Below are 17,177 nucleotides of genomic sequence, written 5' to 3' on the forward strand. Positions count from 1 at the left end.
CAATTTCTGCTTAATTTTCTTCTCCCTGCATACAACATTTTCAAACCTTTCAACATCCCAAATGTTTTCGAGGGACAATCATTGTTTTTGTGATGATTGTCATTTATAACTCAAAATCTTATCAGGAAGCACAAATAAAATGTTGTTAGATTAAAACCAATACCCCCTTTATATCATAATTTAAATAAATTTGAAGAGCTTGTGAACACTCTCTGGAGAAAAAAAAGCATGGTTTTGGTGACCCCCAGTGTCTCATTTTTCTGTACTAGATCAACTCCAGAGCACTGTGGTATCATTGTTTGGGGTCGACACACACACCCAGGGGGCATCTACTTGTATTGCCATATAAGGCAGGTTTATGTGTTAAAGAATGGAATTTATATACCAAATATATGGATATGCCCCACTTGGCTACATTTCAGGGCTGATGGTAGCTATTACCTGGTACAAACTGGGTTAGGTTGCGTTGGATTCCAGTTAATCCTGGTGCCTGAATTTTCTCAGTAAAAACACATCCTTTGGGTTTTTAATCTTTATTTTAAGCCAAAGGGCTTTTTTGATTCAGGGTTTCAATATAAATCTCTAGAGGTAGGGCATGATGACTTATTTGTTAGCATCCAAAGTCAAACACAAAATAGATACCAGTATTTTAGTACAGGAAATGATAATTCACATGTAAAAACATGTTTGTTTAACAGTTATTTTAGTCAAACATACATATGAGTTTGCCTTTTGTCTACAAGAAAAACATTTCATCAGGTACGTCAAATATCACCATTATTTACACGACCAGTCAAAAGTTTCGAAACACCTTCTCATTCAAGGGTTTGTATTTATTTTAATTATTTGAAACACTGTAGATTAATACTGAAGACATCAAAACTATTAAAGAACATATATGGAATTATTTAATTAATAAAAAAGTGTGAAACAAACCTATGTATATATGTTTTATATTTTAGATTCTGTAAAGTAGCCCCCTTTTTCCTTCATGACAGCTTTGCACACTCTTGGTATTCTCAGTCTGCTTCATGAAGTGGTCTCCTGGAATGGTTTCCATTTAACATGAACCTTGTCAAGAGTTCATTTGTAAAATGACTTGCCTTCTTAATGTGTTTGAGACCATCAGTTGTGTTGTTCAGAGGTAGGGTTAGTACACAATGGATAACCCTATTTGACTACTGTTGTAATCCATATTATGGCAAAAACAGATTATTTCATAGTTTTGATGGCATCAGTATTAAACTAAAATGTTGAAAATAATTAAAATAAATAAAAAAACATTGAATGAGAAGGTGTGTCCAAACTTTTGACCGGTAGTGTATGCTCGAAGAACTCTTTATACAGTCTATGGGGGTCAGACCACACAAAGAACACGTTGGATGTGAAATGATGGCGGGTGTGATCTTGACGGTTATTTAATCTTTGCTGTCTCTCGTCCAGTCACGTCTCCAGTTGTGTGTGTTTTGTAATCAACGCGGAAATATATGCAACCAGCCGAACAGGATATGGGAACACGACAGTGCGTGTGTTAAGAGAACGTTGGACTCAAAGGACCATTCAGTGGATTTTAAGAAACCACCTTAAAAGCTACAAAAACACGCCGACAGCCCCCTGTCCCCACTTGACTCCGTCCTGGCGACCAATCGTTGCTAACCACGCTACGACGTCAGACTCTTGACAGCTTTTGGTTCTCGTGCTCAGGGAGTGTCTGAGGAGTGTATCTCTGATAAGATTACACATTATATCACCAAACAGCAGCATGCCTTAGGACCTGCTGCTAACTGTGGAGCAAAATACTTACTGTACACACTTGTTAAAGGATTTCCCAGCAAAGTCAGAGGTAAGTGTCGTGTCAAGGTTACAGAGTTATGACAATAAAACAACATTTTGCATGCACCTTTGAAGTTACTGAGCATTTTAACTGTGTATGATGAGTCCTAAAATAATAAGTGCACTCCAGACAGAAAAAAAGGCCGAATAATTAGCATGATTTATATCTTCTAACGAATTGAGTCGTTTGAACTATGTTGAGAGCAGGTGGAATAACGTTGTTTAGTTTTGTCAAATGTTTCCGTTTGTGATTTTTGAGGTTATTATCACAGATGTTTCGGTGCATTTCACACCTTACTGAGGTTAACCCTCCTGTCATGTTCGTTTCTCTGGAGCAGGAATAATGTTCCTGGGTCAATTTGACCCGGGGCATATTCAACTATCCAAAAGTGTCAGAAACCCAAAAAATCCCAATACACATTTTTTTAAATCTATTTTTTAACTGTATTATTAAGCAATTCATTGTCTTACATCTTATTTGATTATTTAATTTGATTATTTATTGTTTTAATTTCTTATTATTATTTTTCTTTTAATGTTTAAATGTTACCTAATTCATCCTTTGCACTTTTTCTAATTTTCCTGATGTGATGTTGTCTTTTTACTCTGAAAACCTCTTTCATTGCCCTTTTAATGCTTTTATTTACTTCTCCATTTTTTTTTTTTTTTTTTTATCTATTCACCCTGAAAAACCTCTCAACAATGATTTACTGGTCCATTGTCACACCACTCCATACTGTTCAATTGACGTGTATTCCTTTTAACCTCTTTGTTGCATTTTGTTTTGCATTGATCAAATTTTCTCCTCCCTGTCTGTCAAATTGTTTACTCTGCTATTTGAACTACACTTTGTTTGTCAAAGCACTTTGTAAACATTTGTTTTTAAAGGTGCTATATAAATAAAGATATTATTATTATTATTACAATTATTATTATTATTATTAGTAGTAGTAGTAGTATTTAAATCAATATTTAGTCCATTGGTGTTCTTAAATTCTCAAAGATCATGGTTCAATGAGGATAAGTCACTCAACATAGATTTTATTTTATTTTACATTTTTATTTATTTATGAAGTGATGTTGATAAATTATCACAAGACACCTCTTCTGCCACATGCTGCCCAGATTTTTATGCTGCATTCAGCTGGTTTGGAAGGCATATATTGACTGAAATAGACTTTAAAAAGGGTCAATTTGACCCGCAACATAACAGGAGAGATAAAGCCATTTATTTGTGTATGTATCTGGGAAATAAAGACATACAGAAGCAAATAACTTGCTTCTAACCAGAGCCCAACTGACAGGATTTTTGATGTTACAGATACTGATTCAGAGAGAGTCGACGTGGTTGTCGGTTTAATGCATTATCAAGCAGAATAATCTGGACATGGGAGCTTGAATTAGCATTGATATGATTATGCAAAGGGAACCAGGAAAGCTTATACAAGTTGACAGTGTGACAATCAATCAATCAATCAATCTTTATTTGCATGGCGCCAAATCACAACAAACGTTATCTCAAGACGCTTTTACAAACATGGGAGGTCTAGACCACTCTATGTCAAATTATATCTAATCTATCAGAATATATATCTAAAAAAAAAAGAAATGTTCATCAAAGACGATAGATTGTCCATAATCCTCCTGTCAGCCACCACCTCCACAGGGTCCAGGACTGAGCTGGCCTTCTTCACCAGTGTGTTCAGTCTTGCTCTCCTGTATCCTGTCGCCCACAGCAGGCTTAATCCTTCCAATGTGGCGTTTGTGTCCGGTGTTAGCTCTGTTAGCATGATGCTACTCTACCAGTATTCCCTCTGGTGCTGGGTTAGCTCGTCCACCTTATACATGCACTTATACATCCACAATACTATGGTTTCACTTTGATTAATACCTAAAATAGCACTGTGTTAGAGTCCACAACCCAAGCAGAAATACATCTGATGTGTCCAACTTGTATCATAGAACATGTGGATGCCCATGCTCGGATTGACCGCCTTGCCCCATCTGGGAGGGCTCTATGGCGGCTACGTCACACGCAAAGAGGTGAAGACCTGGTACCCAACCCTGCAGAAACCATCATGGCGACCACCCAATGCAGTGTTCCCTATAGCGTGGACCTGCCTGTATACAGGCATGGGGTAAGCATTATGCTGAGTCGGTTCTGGGATACTTTTTGTGATGACACTTTATTATCTAAATTATCCTACTACATTTCTGGACTTATTTACAGGTATGGTTCCTACCTGGTGTGGAGAGAGCTGGGAGGTTTCACAGAGGATGCAGTGGTTCCACTGGGACTCTATGGGCTGCAGCTTGCCCTAAACTGGGTCTGGACTCCCATCTTCTTTGGTAGACACAAGCTGAAATTGGTATGTTTCATATATAAATGTAATCATTTCTATAACTGAGGATTCTAAAGACACTTAGAATTGAGGTAGCATATGGTACATGGTTTTCCATTGTGTGCCTTTTCTGTCCAATTTAGGCTCTCATTGATATTGTGCTTCTAACTGGGGCTGTTGGAGCCACAATGGCATCTTGGTATCCCATCAGTCGCACAGCGACACTGCTGATGGCACCCTACCTGGCCTGGCTGTGCCTCGCTACTTCCCTTAACTACTGCATATGGAGAGACAACCCCGAGGAAAAAGAAGAGTAAAAGACAGTTCGCTATGCTCCAAGAAAATCTACTTTCATTTTGGATACTTTGAATTTTCATATCCTACTGATGTCTCCAAAGGTTGAAATGGAAGTACTGGCCTGTCAGAGATCAATCAATACATGCATTTATTTGTTAAGGAGACTTGTTGTGAGTTTTCCACGGCACCTGGGAGGGCAGCACATCATGCCTGGGTGGTGGGTTGTTTATGGCAAAGGATAACTTCAGCGACTGCTCAAAAAAGCATCAACTTAAAGCTCTAATTATCTGCTCATTTGTTGTACGGCTTTATGGTTAAATTTAATCTCATGGTCATACTTTTGAAACAAAGTATTTTGTTTTCACTGACCACTGCATTTTTTTTGTTGCATTTTTTATTCTAACAATGCCCAGGTGCATTTATAAAAACATTGTATTAATGTTACTACTATAACCCAATGAAATAAAGATCTGTCAAATTAATATCTGTAGTCAATACATACATCCTACTAAAGCAGGAACACTCAATAGCCAACTTATTAAGCACTCTACGGCCTTATGTTGCGTAAAATAAAGGAGTCACTTGCATAAAGCAGACGCACAGGTTCATATGGATAAACAATAAACTTTATTTCTATACATGCAAAGAAACCAGAAAAATGAAAATGAGAGGAAAAAGTTATTTCTCAGGGGCCTTCTCTGGAGCTTCTTCAGGTGATTTGGAGAATCTCGTCATCAATGTCTTCCACAAACCCTTTTTTTCCTCATCCATCTGTTGCACACTCCCTGTACACAAAGACAGAGAAGAGTAAACTACAACCACACTGTTTCATTAATAAACGTGAGATTCAATTCTGGTTCCTTACCTGACAAAAGCACTCTACATTCTTCCACCGTGACTCCAGTGAAGCTTGTGTCTCTTACTCGAGGAAACTGTGAACAGACATGGAGACACATGAAATAAGTGGCTTATTTCTTTCACACCACAACAGGTTTGTCTTCATCCAAGCTGTAATAGAAACTAAGTTTCATAGAAGATAAAATGTTGTCTGTGCTGGTCAATGTGTAGAGTTTATAAAAGACCTTTGCACTGACTATAAAATACAAGAATAAAGGTATTCCTTATCTTTGTCCTTCAAGGACATTTATTGTTCAACATAACTATAAGACAAGGAAAACTGTCAGTAAATAAGCAGTTCATAAACTGACAGTAGTTTTATATGACTGAATGTTGTGCTTACCCGTTGTCTGTATACGTTGCCGTTAATCTGGGCCAAACTTTCATACATCTGGTCACACTTCTCTGGATCTGAGATCTAGTAGAAAAAGATTATATATTGGACAAAAGTTGTGGAAACACATTCTTATAGCAAACAATGTAAACACTAGCATAACTTAAACAAGAAAATAACTTTAGTCATTCTACAAGACAGAGTCCATTTAAAACACAAAACTGAACAAAAAACACAAAACTGAACAAAAGAGAGCCAATATTTGTTTTCAAGTTTTGTTGACTCTCTTCAAGGATAAATAATCACCATTCAGTCTACCATTTGCTGTAAATAATCACCTACATTTTATATTAACTATTAGAGGTGTGAAAAAATATTGAAACAGCAATATATCGCGATACTTTGACCTCCGATGTAATATCGATATTTCAACTCTTAATATTGATTTTTTTTTGGAAAAAACAAAAAATTCATATTTTAGCAGTTGGAACTAAAATACGACTTCAGTATTTCAAAAACAATAAAGTGGAAAAGTTTTCAATTTAATAGTTTTGACTTAACTTGTCCTTTCAATTTTGAGTAATATTGTGATTCACATATACACCATCTCTCTTTTTTTCTTAGTTAACTGTGTAGAATATCGCAATATATGTGATATCGTGATATATCGTGATACTATTATACCTTGACACAAGTATTGTGATGCGTATCGTATCGTGAGGTTCTTGCCAATACTCACCCCTATTAACTATAGGCTATGATTGTTCAACAGAAGCAATACAATTATTTCAAAATTGATATTTTGTGTCAAATTACTGAACATTTCCTTCAGATGGATACAAAACTAAGACCAGAGTACTGGATCTATCTACTTTCCCCTTTAACAAACAGCTCCATGTGTACAGTCATGGCCAAAAGTTTTGAGAATGACACAACTATTAATTTTCACAAAGTCTGCTGTTTCAGTTTTTATAATGGCAATTTGCATATACTCCAGAATGTTATGAGGAGTGATCAGCTCAACTGCAATTAATTGCAAAGTCCCTCTTTGCCTTGAAAATGAACTTTATCACCAAAAACACATTTCCACTGCATTTCAGCCCTGCCACAAAAGGACCAGCTAACATAATTCCAATGACACACAGGTGTCACACACATTAACACAGGTGTGGGTGTTGATGAGGACAAGGCTGGCGATCAATCTGTCATGATTGAGTAACTGGACACTTTAAAAGGAAGATGGTGCATGACACCATTGTTCCTCATCTGTTAGCCATAGTTTCCTGCAAGGAAACACGTGCAGTCATCATTGCATTGCACAAAAAGGGCCTAACAGGGAAGTTTATAGCAGCGAGTAAGATTGCACCTCAGTCAACCGTCTATCCAATTATCAAGAACTTCAAGGAGAGAGGTTCAATTGTTGCCAAACAGGCTCCAGGGCGCCATAGAAAGTCCAGCAAGCGCCAGGACCTTCTCCTGAAGGTGTTAAAGCTGCGGGATTGGGCCACCACCAGTGCAGAGCTTGCTCAGGAATGGCAGCAGGCAGGTGTGAGTGCATCTGCACGCACAGTGAGGCGAAGACTTTTGGAGGAAGGCCTGGTGTCAAGGAGGGCAGTAAAGAAGCCACTTCTCTCCAGTAAAAACATCAGGGACAGACTGATATTCTGCTGAAGGTACAGGGACTGGACTGCTGAGGACTGGGGTAAAGTCATTTTCTCTGATGAATCCCCTTTCCGATTGTTTGGGGCATCTGGAGGAAGGCTTGTTCAGAGAAGACGAGGTGAGCGCTACCATCAGTCCTGTCTCTTGCCAACAGTGAAGCATCCTGAGACCATTCATGTGTGGGGTTGCTTTTCGATCAAGGGAGTGGGCTCTCTCACAATCTTGCCTAAAAACACAGCCATGAATAAAGAATGGTACCAGAACGTCCTCCGAGAGCAACTTCTCCCAACCATCCAAGGGCAGTTTGGTGATGAAGAATGCCTTTTCCAGCATGATGGAGCACCTTGCCATAAAGCAAAAGTCATAACAAAATGGCTCGGGGAACACAACATTAAGATTTTGGGCCCTTGGCCAGGAAACTCCCCAGATCTTAATCCCATTGAGAACTTGTGGTCAATCCTCAAGAGGCGGGTGGACAATCAAAAACCCACAAATTCTGACAAACTCCAAGCATTGATTATGCAAGAATGGACTGCCATCAGTCAGGATTTGGTCCAGAAGTTGATTGACAGCATGCCAGGTAGAATTGCAGAGGTCTTGAAAAAGAAGGATCAACACTGCAAATATTGACTTATTGCATGAATTCTGTGTAATTCTCAATAAAAGCTTTTGATACTTATGAAATGCTTCTAATTGTATTTCATTATACCATAGAAACATCTGACAAAAACACCTAAAAACCCTGAAGCAGCAGACTTTGTGAAAATGTAAGATTTATGTCATTCTCAAAACTTTTGGCCATGACTGTATTATCACATAAACAATGTATCAGTTTCAGTCACACTTAATCCCTCAAAAATGTATGTAGAGAGCATTTTATACAGTCTATGGTAGAGAGCATAATATTTCCTTTCTGATGAAGTAATGTAGAGTTGCTTAAAATGTGACAACTAGCAGGCAACAATACAAGAACCACAGAAGAGAGAAACTTCAGCGTTCATGTTCCTGCACAGATCATGACCCCCACTGTTATACAATTGTATTGCTAGCGTCAATTATCTATGTTTCAATGTGAAAATATCACAGAGCTCCAAACAGATGTTTGTTCTAACTTAACTCAGGGCGTCACACCTTGAAGACCCCAGGAGATGACTAATGATATAAATGGCTTACAATTTAAGAATTATCTGCGAATCTGCATATTATTATTATCGTGGATAATGTATCTGGTTCCTTTTTAGTGAGTTGCCCTGCAATTCCCTCTCCTACTGTTTACATTTTAATTTTGGTGCCTGTGAAACTCTGTCGTTTAAACGATGAACATTACCAATGTTAAAACTGGTACAATCTAAAAAAAAACGTGCATTAGCCTTAAATTCTGCATTTTAATGAAGAAAACAAAAAAAGCTTTGCAGATATCAGTAAGAGATCATTGTAGACCAAGGTCGAGGTTCTTAGCTCTCATTACAGCAGTTATCCAATTAGCCTAGCTCAGTCTGTTCGTCTCGTGTCACTTCTTCTACAGTACCTGAGTATTTTCACCCTCACGGAATGCTGAAGCTACTCTCTGCCGCAGAAAAGTCCCCAAATCTCGGCCTTTCTTGGACTCGTCCCGTGGCCATTCCTCACACAGCTTTAAAAACCTTCGGTACCTGGTGGCAGACATCTTTGAACATATAAGAGTTATCGCGGCTGGAAACAGGAAGTCTCTTAAGTTTGAGCTTTAGGACACGCCGTACCCGTGTTACATCACATGTGTTCCCCTTCCTTTCTACCCCCCTCGTTTCTGTGGCTGTCGGTCCTTCGTACATTAGCAAGATGAGCGGATCTAACGGCAAAAAAAAGCTCTTCGTCGGGTGTAGTGGACTGGATAAGTTCAGCTTGTCGGTTCGCGACGGACAGAAATGACTTCAGGAGGTGAGCTTTTACGGATGAAATGATATGTATTGATAGACTGACTGAATGATGCAGGCGGTGCCCTTGTAGCTAACGCTAGCACACAGAGATCTGGCCTTGCCTCGTTTGTGTATTACTCAGTCATACTCATTTATTCATAACTCTGGATTTTAAACTAGGGAAATAAAATAACAGACTTGGGGTCTGAAACCTCCAGGGAGCACCTTGAATTCGAGTCAGCCTGTTAGTTTGTACTTAAATAACTCTGGAAATTGCAACAGTACAGTAGATGTTTCACTGCCATGACCTTTGTTGGTCATGCTTTACTACCAGCCTCGGGGAGTCTGCCTTGATGAGATCATTTTCAAAATTCTATCAAGCTTCAAGAAATTAAATCTTTCAGATATATGAGAATAGGTAATGGCATGGGGATTAGCTGATTTGATATATCGTCTTGCTCAGGCTTGTTGCAAATGTGTACTTATTGGTGCATACATCAATCCAGGATTATTTTGGGGATTGCAGTATAGAATAGACAGAATATGATCAAAGTTATTTCTTAAGTACTTTTATTTACTGCTGAAATGCTTACATTTAATTGACAATCTTCAGAGGCACTAAACTGTCCACGAAGGCTGAATTCCTGGGCAGGCTCTGGCAGTAATTGTGTTACAATAATAGAAAAGGGGGGCGTAAGTTCCACACCTTTGGGCTTCAAGTGCTATATGTGCAAGAGTATGTTGTGATAGCTAACGGTGACTCAGATGTCTCCCAAATTGATCATTTTTCCATTTTTCTTCAGGAATCTTCTGGTCAACCTGGGCTTGTTTGCAGCTGGTGTTTGGGTTGCAAGAAATCTCTCAGATTTTGACCTGATGTCTCCTCAGCCTGTTACATAACCTCATTAAAACACATCACCACCAACATTGGGATGATGGTAAGTGTATTATTTCTTTAAATTACTTTCAAGTCGAGCACTGGCCAAGCTTTTAAAAAGAGGATCATGATTCACTTGTTGCTCCTACTGTCTGACGTGTTTTTTGTCCTTTTAGGTTTCTTGGACCAACAAAAGAGCAAAGGACGTGAATGAAACTTTTATGACTACTTACACTTCAAAAACAAATCATGTTGTCGACCTGAATTAGCCTCCCTGCTTGATGTCGTTTTAGTTGGACTAAAGAGATATAATTACATCAAATCAACATCCTTTTTTTGTGTTGTCATTAGCCCATTGATTCTGAAAGATCTTTAAGAGAAAGTTCAGTCTTATATAATATTTATTTTGGTATATTTGAATCTGATATTGTGTGACTTCCTCTGCTATGTCGGCTCATGATATTTTTGTCACTGCGGCTCGTAAATGCTTGTCCGCTGGCAGAAAATCTCTGTCTGCCTCTCAGAGTCTGGACCTGGCAGCTCAGGTTTTGGCCTTAGATTTGGGTTTGAAACCAGCTTTGTTGTATGACAGCAACGGTGCGAGTGCAGGTCAGGTGCAGCAGTATTTGAGCTCTTTGCAGTCTTCCCAGCTTCTATCCAAATCCCTCTTCACACTGGATTTAAATGGAAACACTCTTATTGTGAATCCAGCTGCGGCCAGATTGAACGTGGAGCAGCTGATAATACATTACGGAAACGTGGCTGTGATTGACATCTGCCACTCACTGGAGAAGCCCACCATTGCTGACCCTATGAGAACAGAGCTGAAGAGCATGACACAGGGTTTACTTCTTCTCCTCAGAGAGATGGAACACCTGAGAGAGAAGGCTAAAGAACCTCATTACACTGTTGGAGATGAATCAGAGGAATGGAATCTGTGCACAGTGTTTGGCCTCTTATTGGGTTACCCTGTCACATACTGGTTTGATCAGACCAAGAGCTTTGAAAACTGTCTGTCCATGACTCCCCTGAGTGTGACTACAGCTTCAGCAACATGGCAGGCTGACACGTTCGACCACAGATGTTGTCTGTACTCCTTCAGTGTCCCCACTGTTTTGTTTGAAGACGTGCAGTCAAAGCTGGAAAACTGGAGTCTTTGTTTACACGAGAGATTTCAGCAGCAAAATATCCTGAAGGATCTCACCTTTTGTCAGTCCACAGTCACTCTGCCCTCAGTCTGTTTATGATGCTACCATATGTTTGTCTTTGAACTAAACTGTTAGAGAATGAGTTTTACTTTGTTACTTCTTTGAACTCCATTAAATCAGCTGTTTATCTCTGAATGTGCAGTTGTGTTGAGTCCATGACAGACATGTACAACCTGTATTATGACGGAAAAAACAAATTAAAGTGACATATATTTAAACTTTTGTTAAATCATGACTTATATACATTTTAAAATTAAAAAAGGTTGCTTTTGTATGAAATTGTGCCAAAGGTGTTACACAGAGGAGAAGAAACATTATCATGCAGTATTAAGAGCACCTTACTGTTTGCAGTAAACTATATTTTATTGAAACAGAACAAAACAGAATGATCCTATTTTGATTCTGGTGGCAATAAATGTAATTCAGACTCAAATGTTAGCCTCACAAAACCATCAACCTGACTGGTACAGTCCATAGGAGAACATATTCTTGTGTTTATTTGAAGCAGACTCTCAGACTTATGCAATTAACATTTTATTAGTTTGTTACATTTTCTCAATTCTGCAGGAGCCTAGATTTGTCAACAGACCTGTCAATCATCTTTTTTAGTATGAATTAACTGAATCAAACGTTCGTGAAAAATGAACACTTACTCATAATTCAGCATGATAAGAAGTCACTGGTTTGAGTAAGTTTATTCAACACATATTTTAATTTCCTAGTTTGACCCATGGTCCATCTGTTATAATGGAGAAGGCAGGCTTTTAGGGCTATATTGCAGCCAGTCCCCAGGAGGAACTCTTAAAGTTCTGGCTTCACTCAGGATAGCCGTTGTGCTGTGTATGGTTTTACATGACCTATGGTTCTGACTTGTAAAAAGACGCATTACAGTATTTCTCAATTGCTAAAACACATTTCTTGACATCCACCACGCTTTTCTCAACACTATAAGCACAAAACCCAATTTTCAAACTACATTCACCAAACCTTTGATGCTTCCTGCAAAACCAAACAATGTTATCAGATCAGACCCCAAGTCAATCAAAATTAAAAACAATACCGAGAAATCATTACACACTACATCAAAAAACTTAAAACACAATGTTCAGGACATAAAGCTGTAGAAATAATGTATTTTGTTCACAGGAGGCTGAATTAGTTTTGCAACAACAACAAAAAATTATCTTCGAATGTAGCCCCTGTATACAGTAAAAATAATGTAAACAAAAATATAAATGAGAAGCACGTTACAGAGTAATCCACAAAATCAAACTGAAGTGCTTTAAGTATCTATCATGCAACCACAGCATCAAGTCTACGTGCTGGGTCAGGCCACAGGACTTCATCCACATCACAGGCCACATTCTCCCTGGCCAGGCAGCGGGGGGAAAAAACCCTGGCGTGCCGGATCCAGGCTTATATCGGTTTCCTCACATCATTAGCCACAAGTGTGATCAGTTTTGAGTGGTTGTGTTTACGCTGTGACACCTGTGCTTTAAATGTGTTTAACTTTTGCTACCTGTGCTTACCTTTATGCAACACAAGTGCATCACAGTGCAACATGTGTTTTAGTGAGTGAGAATGTGTTTGTAAATTGTGTCTAACCAGGTGAAAAGTGCTCATGGTTTTGCCAAGAGTGACTGATTCAATACATGGGTTCATGCCGCTAAGAATTTAGTTCAGACAATAGGGTTTAGTGTTTTAGCAAATGAGAAAAACTCTAATACTTTCAATTCAAACAGATCCAAGAAAAACGGGTTGTGTTTAGATCAACAATACAATGAACAGAGAAATTAAGGATCTCCTCTAAGCAAATTGTATATGTAGATCAAGGGAGACTTAAAATCATTGTTAGTTTCTTCAATTCTTATGATGAAAAATGAATTGATCTGTGGTAAGAAGATCTGCAGTACAGTACTGTTCTCCATCTGCACTGTGTAGTATGGTGATACTTTAAAGTAGATGTGAAACTGTGAAGAATAAAAATATCTGGGGTTCAAGGATGTTACAATGTACGATGCAAACATCAAGTAGTCAGCCTGAAGCCTGATGCAGCAACACAGTTTAATAAACAGAGATTAAGGCCCATTCCATTGAGTTAGCATTTCAGCTATACAGTATATCATTCAGCTATGTCAGTGACACATGAACACATGAGGGGAAACCATTACATGGCCACAGAAGTTGGCATTTTACAGCCTCCAGCTTCAACTGAGAGCCTTTAGACAGTTAACCACATATGCATCACCATGTATATTCATAATAATCTGTATACCAAATACAATATAACCAACTCAGGTCCTTCAACTAAAAGAACTACGACATAAATCCTCTGAATTCCAATCTGTTGTGCTCAAAAAAGTTGTAATTCCCAAATATTTGTTTATATGTGACTTGTTAAAAAACTTAAATGTTTTGCATAAAACAAGTAAGAGAGGATATGTTAGTTTTTGCCCTGCTTTGGTAAAAGCAGCAAATTATCCCTGCAATGTAGCAAAGATGCACCTTGGGTAGATTTAGCTTCTTTTAAAAGTTTAACTGAGGTAGTTTTCACAGATTCAAAAAATTGCCCTACAACATGCCATACCACCCATCATATGCCAGTAGTTAAGTGGTTCTGTAGCATAACACTTCAATTGCATTTACATTGTCAATAAAAACAAAAAATGAGTAGTGGCATCTTCCAGCATATTGCTCAGACCTACTGGCATATGGCCCACTTTGGGGCATTCTGTAGGTCACTTTTTGATCTTGCTGTCAATCACATTTTGACCAGGTTAAAAACAGAGAATCCAAACTGAATGTCCATTACAGTCAAAGTGGCTGAATGACTGACAGCACTTCACCACACCGGCCGCTCACTTTCAGCTGGGCCAGGTGGTCCGCCCTTGTCGACCCAATGTTCAGGATGGCTACTGGTGTTTTCCTGTCACCCGCTGCCAGTAAAAACCTGTATCCTGAATAAACCTGAGGAACAGAAGAGATAGACATTGTTAAATAGAATGTTCCACATGCTTTTATAATAAAAGTTCATATTTTGAACGAGGTGCACTATTTCTCAAACCAACCTGTAACGACGACCCCACAACTAGCACTGCATCTGACTCTGCCAGTCTGTCATGCACAAACTGTACTGTTGATTTGTTCACGGAGTCTCCAAAAAACGTGACTTCAGGCTTTAGTATCCCTCCACAGGACTCACAAGAGGGGACTCTGAAATGGAGGACCTGCTCATCATCCAGAAAAACGTCACCGTCAGGAGCCACGCCACCTGCCTGCACACTCCAATCTGGGTTCAGAGCTAAAAATCGTTTCTGGAGCTCCTCCCTTGCTGAGATGGCACCACAGCCGAGACACATCACCCTGAGAGTACAAAGAGAACTTCAATATTTTAATCCATCCTTCAACACCTTTTAGTTGAGAGGCATCGAGTGGTTACTTGTATCTTTATATGGAAGAAATAAAAACTAAGGAAACCATTTGGGGACAGAGAACGCTGCTAGATGTCAAGAGCAACTAGGGCCCTTTTTTCTGAAATAACAAATAAATAACTTAATAGTTTGAGCACTTAATACCGTGTACTTACACACTTTAAGCAAAATACTAAATATTCAAAGGATATATACTTAAACCTGGTGTCTAAAGCAAAAAAACAATCTGTGTGGCTGGCAGTGGTGGACAGTAACAGAGTAAATTTAGTTGAGTACAGTACTTAAGTACATTTTTTGAGTAACTGTACTTTACTTGAGTATTATTTTTTGGGGATACTTATTTATTTTACTCCACTACATTTAGAAGACAATTATTGTAATTTTTACTCCACTACATTTCTATCAATGCTCTAGTTACTCACTACTTTAGCTTTGAAGTCAGTTCATGAATTTCCTTCTCTTTATGAAATCTGATCCCTAAGACAGTAAAATGTATTTGTGTAGTTCTGTTTTTCTCAGTGGTTTAGACATACCTGTATATTGTGCGTCTCCACGGATGAACATGGAGCATACACAGAGCAGATTTCACTCAGATCAGGCAGTTCATTTAGAGGTGGTAATGATGGCTATAATTCTCCACCTGAGCACCCATGGTCATATCTTCAGCCCATGTTAGAGGTTTTTGAAATGAGGAATGATACGTATCGTTTGAAATGCTCTCCCTGTTTCCCACTCTGCCCAAACATACACAAATTCACTGTACAACCTGAGAAAGTGTGTTGAGCTATGTAACATTTGGTTCACTCAAGATGAACATTTCAAACTAAGGTGTCTGTGCTTGGAGTAACTTAGTTGCTGTTTTTGTTCCATGGTATAGTTTTTAGAGATTTCAAGTAATGGTTTCTAGATAAACATAATGTAACAGAATGTACTTATATGTATTCCTAACTGCCATCATGCTTTGTGAAAATACAAAGTTTTGAGATATTTTACTTGGGTATTTTTAAAAGCAAGTACCCCAGTACTTTAACTCAAGTAATAATTTGACTGAACAACTTTTACTTGTATTGGAGTAATATTTGACATGGAGGATCTATATTTTGACTCAAGTAATGAAGCTGTGTACTTTGTCCACCACTGGTGGTTGGACAGCATTATGTTTTCTCACCTGTGGGCACAGCCGTGGAGCTCCGTTAACTTTTTTTGTCCTGCCTTTGAATGAAGAGCATCCACATTCTGTGTAACTAGCCAGTGCACTTTCCCCCTCTGCTCCCACATCTGCAGGACTCTGTGTGCAGAGTTTGGCTGATGGGAGGAGAACTGCGGCCAGCCGACAAAGTTCCTGGCCCAGTAGCGCTGACGGGACTTTGCGCTGCGGATGAACTCTACATGTTGCATGGGTCTCCTGTCAGTGCGAGCATAAAGCCCGACCCCCTCCGAGCGGTAATCTGGGATCCCCGACTCCGTGGAGAGTCCTGCTCCTGTAATGACAAACAGGCGAGTGGCTCGGGACACAAAATCCTGCAGTAGTTCTCTGGAGTGAGCATCAGTGGAGTTGCAGACTGGAACAAAGTTCAATACTCCTGCAGGGACTGAGGATGCCCTCCTGACAGGTGCCGAGTGTAGGGAAAGGATCTGCCATGGCAATCTCATCTACAGCAAAACAAAGAATAGAAGTCATGCAATAATAATATATATATAAATATATTTTTAAAGGAAGCAAGTCAAAATGTCACTGAATATTTATATTTTGGATCCCTGCTATCAGGTAGCTACAAAGCTACACGACTGTTATATTGTCCGGTTATTTATAGTAACATATTTGCGTTAATGTCATAAAACTTTCATTTCTGACATGAAAATATCAAACGTAGGAAGACAAACTTAAGATTTGGAACTGTACTTACTTATAAGTACACATCTGAACCGGTAACATTGACTAACAGCAGGTTAACAGTACCGAACATAGCGAGTTAGCCGACTTTGTTTAGTAACTACTTTACCTTATTGATGAGTGACAGTGATTGATACAGTTTAACCTTACTGTAGGGACAAAGTGTTAGGAGCTACAGTGTTGGCTGAATAACATGACAAAACAAAAGCTGATATAACACTGGAACCTTTGTCTGTCCGCTTTGGTGACAGAAACAGGAAATGCCACTATAGAAGTTGCACCAAACACATTCGCGCTGCATTCTGGGAGCTGTAGTAAAATAACTAAGTAAATCTTCAACATCACTGCATACTGATCATTTTTTTATTAACCTTTATTTAACCAGATAAAAACCCATTGAGATCAGGATCTATTTCACAAGGGTGACCTGGCCAAGAGGTCAGCAGCACATGTCATAAAAACAGCTACACGAAAATGACAGTACAAGTTAAAACATAAACAATTTAT

General features: G+C 38.8%; 4 protein-coding genes across 5 annotated transcripts; 2 read left to right on the plus strand and 2 right to left on the minus strand.

Moving 5' to 3' along the window:
- The first annotated feature begins 1,428 nt into the window (after positions 1-1,428).
- On the plus strand, positions 1,429-5,323 carry tspo (translocator protein). Its single transcript, XM_034680318.1, has 4 exons — positions 1,429-1,843; positions 3,796-3,971; positions 4,064-4,202; positions 4,319-5,323. Exons 2-4 carry the CDS (start codon positions 3,799-3,801, stop codon positions 4,490-4,492), a joined length of 486 nt encoding a protein of 161 aa, XP_034536209.1. The 5' UTR covers positions 1,429-1,843; positions 3,796-3,798; the 3' UTR covers positions 4,493-5,323.
- On the minus strand, positions 5,077-9,101 carry LOC117810477 (ubiquinol-cytochrome-c reductase complex assembly factor 2). Its single transcript, XM_034680327.1, has 4 exons — positions 8,894-9,101; positions 5,713-5,787; positions 5,338-5,404; positions 5,077-5,257 (listed from the first exon to the last, which is right to left on the minus strand). The coding sequence occupies exons 1-4, from the start codon at positions 9,029-9,031 to the stop codon at positions 5,151-5,153; spliced, it is 387 nt and encodes a 128-aa protein (XP_034536218.1). The 5' UTR covers positions 9,032-9,101; the 3' UTR covers positions 5,077-5,150.
- c1h1orf74 (chromosome 1 C1orf74 homolog) lies at positions 9,086-11,563 on the plus strand. Its single transcript, XM_034680307.1, has 3 exons — positions 9,086-9,282; positions 10,064-10,198; positions 10,314-11,563. The coding sequence occupies exon 3, from the start codon at positions 10,584-10,586 to the stop codon at positions 11,382-11,384; it is 801 nt and encodes a 266-aa protein (XP_034536198.1). The 5' UTR covers positions 9,086-9,282; positions 10,064-10,198; positions 10,314-10,583; the 3' UTR covers positions 11,385-11,563.
- A 1,826-nt stretch (positions 11,564-13,389) lies between these two features.
- sirt4 (sirtuin 4) lies at positions 13,390-16,925 on the minus strand. 2 transcript variants are annotated; one of them, XM_034695485.1, is made up of 4 exons: positions 16,780-16,925; positions 15,945-16,429; positions 14,414-14,708; positions 13,390-14,312 (listed from the first exon to the last, which is right to left on the minus strand). In XM_034695485.1, the coding sequence occupies exons 2-4, from the start codon at positions 16,427-16,429 to the stop codon at positions 14,160-14,162; spliced, it is 933 nt and encodes a 310-aa protein (XP_034551376.1). In that variant the 5' UTR covers positions 16,780-16,925; the 3' UTR covers positions 13,390-14,159. The 2 variants fall into 2 exon arrangements, with proteins under 2 accessions (XP_034551376.1, XP_034551384.1); XM_034695493.1 differs by having other exon boundaries at positions 16,684-16,797.
- Positions 16,926-17,177: the final 252 nt, after the last annotated feature.

This window comes from Notolabrus celidotus, chromosome 1 (genome assembly GCF_009762535.1).
Source record: "Notolabrus celidotus isolate fNotCel1 chromosome 1, fNotCel1.pri, whole genome shotgun sequence".
NCBI classification, from domain to species: domain Eukaryota; kingdom Metazoa; phylum Chordata; class Actinopteri; order Labriformes; family Labridae; genus Notolabrus; species Notolabrus celidotus.